General features: G+C 34.3%; 1 protein-coding gene across 4 annotated transcripts in view; it reads left to right on the forward strand.

Annotated features, from left to right (window-relative positions):
* LOC149263294 (Transducin/WD40 repeat-like superfamily protein) overlaps positions 1–3,724 on the forward strand; it is a 403,412-nt gene extending 399,688 nt beyond the window's left edge. For 3 of the 4 annotated variants that reach the window (XM_089426056.1, XM_089426049.1, XM_089426054.1), the window contains exon 15: positions 3,386–3,724. In XM_089426056.1, coding sequence (XP_089282182.1) covers positions 3,386–3,597 — 212 coding nt within the window. In that variant the 3' untranslated portion in view covers positions 3,598–3,724. The remainder of the gene's footprint in view (positions 1–3,385) is intronic. The other variant, XM_089426052.1, reaches the window with a different exon arrangement.
* The last annotated feature ends 3,363 nt before the right edge of the window (positions 3,725–7,087 follow it).

A 7,087-nucleotide genomic window follows, 5' to 3' on the forward strand; every position in this document is an offset into this window, starting at 1 on the left:
ACGTGTGGTATATAGATAATTATATCATAACGATTAATTTTCTCACTTTTCCAATAAAGCCAACGCTTTTTTCAAAGCAGCTGCGCAAGGCTGACAGAGATCACATTCATGTGATGAAACTTCACATTCCAACTTCTTCAAATCTCGATATCCAAAGGCAGCTTCTTGCATAGCATCAGCTTTCCTCTTAGGCTAGTGAAAATGTTTTAGCACTGCTCTCTCATCAACTAGAAAGAATAACTCATCATCAACTATAGTCACAATTAATAAATTTATATAATCAAAATTAATTAATTTTATTATTAAAAATAATAATAATAATAATAATAATCAGTATCTATATATATATATATATATATTAATTAATTTAATTAATAAAAATGTTATTAAAAAACTTATTAAAAATAAAAATAAAAATTCTTAAATAAAAGAAAGAAAAGGAAAAAAAAGAAAAAGGAAGACAACCTTGGACTCAAAATAGAGTTACTAGCGAGCCACTAGTGACGGAGACCTTCCGCCTTCCATATGCCGAGACAAGAACAACAAAGACAATTGCTAGCAATATAGCTTTCAAGACAAAGCTTCTGAAGGAAGCGGCTATGTTATGAATATAATTCATAACAAGTAAATAAATAAAATAAATATAAATATTAAATAATCAAATATTAATTAGGTTAAATAGTCATTAAGTTAAGTGAAAAGGAATGTCTAAAAGACATGTCCATTCACGAAAGGATACCTGCTTAGGTATATAAATGCAGGTCCTCATTGTAACATTCATCATCTTGTACAATTTCATATATATTAATAAATGATTATTTCAAATATTTCGTGTATTTTTACATTCAAGCCTACAAGCTATCAGTTTTTATGCTTCAGAGTCCTTAGCAAATAAGTCTTTGACTTCGGATTCTTCGATCTTGTTCTTCTTTGGTGGTCCTTCATCAACAACATTTGCATGTTCCCTTTCTCTCTTCTTATTTCTCGAATTCTCAGGACAATTGCTTTTATAGTGACCCATCTTGTGACAATTGTAACATTCAATGTTGGATAGGTCTACCTTCCTTCTAGGCCCTTTAGACTTCTTGAGGGTTCCTTTGTTCTTGTGATGAACAGAATAGGCATTTGCAATTTTCTCCTCTTCATTCTCTTTGTTGCTTACTAATGAAATTTTGACTTCTTCTTGACTACATGCATTCCATAATTGTTCGAATGTAAGAGTTTCCTTCCAACTGTTAATCACTGATGAAAAGGCACTCCAAGATGTTGGTAATCCTAGAACTGCAGTGATTACAAGCTCCTTTTTAGATACTATCTCATTTGTTTCCTGGAGTTCATCTCTGATTCTAGCTATTCTTACAAAGAAGGATGCCACCGTGTCCTCCTTTGTCATCTTCATAGTTCTTAGTTCATCCTTAAGACTTGCAATTTGACCAAGATCCTTGATTGTGATTAATTTGGATAAGGCCTCATACATCTCTTGAGTAGAATCTATGTTGGATATATATGGGATGAGGTTGTCCTTTATTCCATCCACCATTAGGGTCATAGCCAATATCTCTGTTTCTCTGAACTTTGCCTTTTCTGCATCACTTGATTCATTTGTAGTATTTTTTACTTTTCCTTTGACTAGATCCAAGATTTTATTCTTCTCGAGGATGAGATCTATCCTCTTTTTCCATGCCCTGTAGTTGGATGCTCCTAATTTGTTTTCTCCCTTCATTGAGTTAGACATTGGTCTTGAAGATATTAGGCTTGACTTCTTTTATGATCCTTTTCTTTGATGACCCTTATTCAAACTTCTTAAAACTCCTTATTCTAATTTCAATAGATCTTCAGGTTGCCTTTTTTCTTCTTCTTCACCTTAGCTTTGATACCATGTTGGAAAATTAGAAAGGCAAAAATATTTTCTTTATGTTGATAATTACTTGTGATATTCTTATGTTCTTATTAACTTTCTTGTGTTTTTCTTCTAACTTAGTTCATCAAACAATTATCAATAACCATAACATGAAGATCAAAGACACCATATGTAGGTGGATAGCCAGGGAAAAACCCCTATCTAGGGGAAAAGCCAATCAATAACTCTTCCTTTAATAGTTTCACGAGATGATCCAAGAATCCTTGACCTAGACACAAACTTCCTCCAATCACCAAGTCAACCCTTCTTTTCTTCTACATATGATAACCTTCTAGCAACAACTTCGACCTAGTACTTTGATCTTGCAGCAATAGAATTTCGATCTCCCTAGCAACAAAATTTCGACCCAACAGCAAAACTTCGACCCAATAGATGTCTCGGAAACTTCTATTTTTCTTCTCCAACAAATCTCCTATTCCTTCTGCAATTTCGTATTCTTCTGCTTCTCTCTCTTGAATATCGAACTTGTGAGTGTGTGTTCCAAATGAATCGAACTCCACTTCTATATATACCCTTTTCTGTGGGTCGAATTACCGTCATGTAGGTCGACTTGATCAAGTAAGGGCCGACTTGGTGTGGAGGTGACAAATGACTTATTTTACTCAATAATAATTCTTTTTACATGATTCAAAAGCCCAAGAAGGGTCTCTTTAAATGGACAATGACTCTAATGACTTAATATAAAACCTAGAAGTCTTCAATGGGGACTTTGATCTAAAACATGATGACCCAAGCATGAAACCCATGCTTTAATAAGTCATAATAATAATAATACAAATTTCTTTTTCTTTCTTTTGATAAATACATTTCATTATGACTCAAATACAATTTATGAAGACCATACCTAGTTACATTCTTCAACAATCTTCTGTTCCAAATTGTTCGTTTTGCGGATTCCAGATGTTTTATTTCAAGTTCTGACTTAACAAGTTCAGATAGATTAGGTTTGTTGGTACAGGTGTAAGTCATAGAGACATTATGGAAGGCCCTAGAGATTTTTCTGTCGGGCAAGATGATACAAGACTTTTCGAGTTTACAGTATGAATGTAGTCAGTTAATTGTTATTATTTTTTGTCCAACTTTCCATTCCATGCTTTAACAAGTGTACAAAGCAACCTGCTCTTTGTCTTTCTGACTGGAGCTGTATGTGGAGGATCCAATGTCTTCAAAAAGCCATATTGATTAGCATAGAAGGGATGCGAGTATGTCTTCCTTCAAATGAAGAGCCCTTGTCAAGTTTTGATCCTCAGAGGAGGGCCAAATATCAATGTTTGATTAGCTTTGGAGAAAACCGTTGCCCTTGATATTACTATTGTGATAAATATGTAGAGCTCAGATTGAATGTCCCATACCCTTAGAAGTTGAATCCTGCGAATGGTTGTTTTAATTGTTTCTCAAGTAGATATGTATTTTAGTTTTTGACTGTTGCCAACTATTAACTATCGTTTGCCTGATGTTTTTAAGCAGTTGAGGAGAACTATGCTTCAGTATGGAGTTTCTCATGTACATGGGTTGGAGGACATGGGTCTGATGTTGACTATCAAGATAATAACAAAGAAGACGCTCCAGAGTATGTGAATGTTCAAGGTGAAAGTAAAGATGCAGATTCAACAAAAACTGAGGATGTTATTGAAGTTTCAGTTGATTTTGATAACACAAAGGAACAAGAGAGATAAGAGAATTGATGCTCGAGCATCATACTTTTTATTCTTGTCACCTGTAATTCTGTAACTTTAATTAACTTAATGTTTTAGATGTCTCATTCCTTTTATCAATCTTTGTTTAAATTCTCCCGCCCATTTCCATAGGTTAGTCTTCAAAATGAATGTGATGTTTCCTTAATTTTGGCCTATTATTTATTGGCACCTGAAGGGATTTGTTAGTGTAAATTGTTGTTTATATAAATGACCCACCAATATTATAATAATAATAATGTAATTTTAAGGTCACAGCCAAGCCAGACACCAAATTGGTGTAGCAGACCCCCTTGTTTGTGAGACTAAGGAACCCACCTCCATTCAACAATTTTACTGCTAAAGTCTATGAAGGTGTGTATACTCTACCCCATTCTGGATTTGAACTTGTAATCTCTTATGAGGAAACACATGTTCTTAACCATTAGGCCCACTCAGGTTGTATGACCAATCAATAGACACCACCCACCAAATTGGTGTATGAGACCCCCCTTTTTTATGGGACAATAAACCCATCTTCGTGCAATAATTTTACTGCTAAAGTCGTCTATGGTGGTGTACATACTCTACCGCCATCTGGATTTGAACTTGTGTACATACTCTACCCAAGTCAAGTGTTCCAAAGCATTGAATGAAACACCAATAAATGGGAATCAGAAGGAGAAGGAACCCTATCTGTATCGTAAGAGTGCTCCTTCGTCACTGAGAACTGGGATGAAGCTAACTGATTCTGATCAGCAATAATAAGCGGGTAACAACCTAGGTTGAGGAAGCATGAGCTTGATCTGCTGTTTAGAGAGCCTAATGCTCCTAAGGCATGGTATCTCCCATAATATCCATAAAATGCACACATGCAACAGACATACCAAGTTACCAACACTACAGCCATCTTAGAGTAAAAAAGAAAAATATCGTAAACTGATAAAATGCACACATGGAACAGACATACCGAGTTACCAACACTACAGCCATCTTAGAGTAAAAAAGAAAAATATTGTAAACTGATGGTTGTAGACAGGCTATTTACATAAAAAGCCTTTGTAAGCTAAATTGTTTGGAAGATAATGTATGCGGTTTGCATTCATTAGACCTCAGTGCCTACACAACTAATCGAAGTTCAAGAACTTGTGTGATAATGTAATGCATTGATAAATGTGACCATTTGCAAATAGGACACCAAACGTGACTGAAAATCCAGTGAAACCAGTCCAGCGCCCCTTCGGATGTTGCTACTTGTCATTTCATTATGCAATTTATCCTCTTCTTGCAGATAGTGGGGAGGAATTACCTCCATTTGAGGGAGGTGTAAAGATCCATAAGTTCACTCCTTGAGGTAGTCAGATGGGATATTACATCTTTCGAATTAATTGAATAAGATTTAATATATTCAACATCTACTAGAATCCATGTCCTCTCAATTGTAATCAAATTCCTTATTGATCTTAGCTCATTTTTAGCCAATAGGAAACGTGTAGTGGAAGCACCCCAAATTTTATACATCGCTCGAATGTTTCCTTCATGTCCAAAAATGCTCGATCTAGTATTGTCATGCCAATTTTTGTAATGGTATGTTGGGTTGGGGTTCCATTTAGTGGTCCTATTTGTGTATAAATATGCTTGTATATGATAATTTTTTTATAAATATTAGGAAACTTCACATTTTATGTAAAGTATTACAAAATTATGTGCAATTTTAACAATTGCCTAAATTTGCATCCATTCATATTTCTGTTCCCACTCATTCTATCACATTGAATTCATCCGTGGACAAGATACAATTAAATTTGAAGAATTTAAACTTGATTTAGAAAGTCTCCAGAGTCAAGATCAATCTATAATATATGCGGACCACAAGATGGATAAAAAATGGATCCATACGTAGTTTCATTTGGAATACTACATTTTGTGTATAGTATTACAAAATTATGTGCAATTTTAACAATTGCCTACATTTTCTTCCATTCATGTTACTGTTCCCACTCATTCTATCACATAGAATTCATCAGTGGACCAGATCCAATTAAATTTGAAGACTTTAAACTTGATTTAGAAAGTCTCAAGAGTCGAGATCAATCTATAATACAATATTTGTGGACCACAAGATGGATAAAAAATGGATCCATACGTAGTTCCATTTGGAATGGTTTTTTGTATGCAGAACCATACCAAAATCAAGTCGTGATAGGATGAAATACCGTTACTTTCCTTGGGGGCTAGGAGGGGATGAAGTGGATTAATGCAACTATCACCTGTTGTTCCTTTGGGATTGTGGAAGAGTCACTCTAGCATCATTTGCTCAATTTTGTCTAGCCACCAAAAGTATGTAGACAAGGATGCATCCACGCTTCACATTGTTTTTGCTTGTTGTGAATGGAGGATTTTGCTTGCATTGTACTACTACCTCTATTCTTCAGAATAGCTATGAAGTTAAGTTCAAGTCTTAAACTGAATGGTAGAAAAAAATTGCGTTTTATCCTTAAAATCAATAGAATGATACTTTATTCTAGTGCCAACTATACGGACCATAGAATGCTCATGACGAATTTCTCAAATAACCTGAGAAGTAAAAAATAAGTATAATTATATATGATGAATGATTAAAAATGATGTCTTTCTTACAATATGAAGGTTTGAGTTTGAAAACATAAGGGGGTGCCTTGGTATAATTATATATGATGAATGATTAAAAAATGATGTCTTTCTTACAATATGAAGGTTTGAGTTAGTACATATAAGGGGGTGCCTTGGTACCCTTTATGAAATGTTACATCTTTTATTAATTTTATCTATTATTTTATTATTTTCCTCTTTATCTTTATTTTCTTTATATTACTTTGTTAAATTATCCTACACTATATTTATTCCTTCTAAATTGTAATTTTTGGTATATAACATTTCCTTCCCATTTTGAGATGCTTTTTACTCTAATCAAACTTGGAATGATTTCTTCTTTTCTTGCAGAGAGTCAACTTGATTCTAGAGTTGTTTCTGAATATTTGCAAGGCTTGTTTGTAGTCAAAATCTAAGAGTTGTGCGTTCTTTTAGTGGATGATGTAGGCTTTCGAATCCACATGATTTATAGTTTTCCCTTGCCATTTGAATTCCATTAATTGTTCTTGGAGGTTTGTGGTGTAGGTGCCCAATTGCATCAACCATTCTCCTCTTACCACCATGTCTGCTCCACCAAGTGGCAAAACATAACATCTAGTTTGTATCTCCAAGTTTTGTAACTATACAAGGACTTTATGGCATCTTCCTCTTCTTCCTTTGACTTGTTGTCCGTCCATGATTGTAACAATGAGATCCTTCACAAGATGTACAAAAAGGTTTACTTCTTTTGTGACATTCATATCTATGATACATCTCAAGTTTGCAAGGATACTATTTTTATTTTTATTTTTTTATGATTCCCTTGTGTTTTAAGGTCCTTGGTTCCATTCTTCTTGTAATTGTTACAAGCGATATCACGGGC

The sequence above is a fragment of the Pinus tabuliformis genome, chromosome 6 (assembly GCF_031772625.1).
Source record: "Pinus tabuliformis cultivar Carrire ecotype Pingquan chromosome 6, CPIR1, whole genome shotgun sequence".
Lineage (NCBI taxonomy): Eukaryota > Viridiplantae > Streptophyta > Pinopsida > Pinales > Pinaceae > Pinus > Pinus tabuliformis.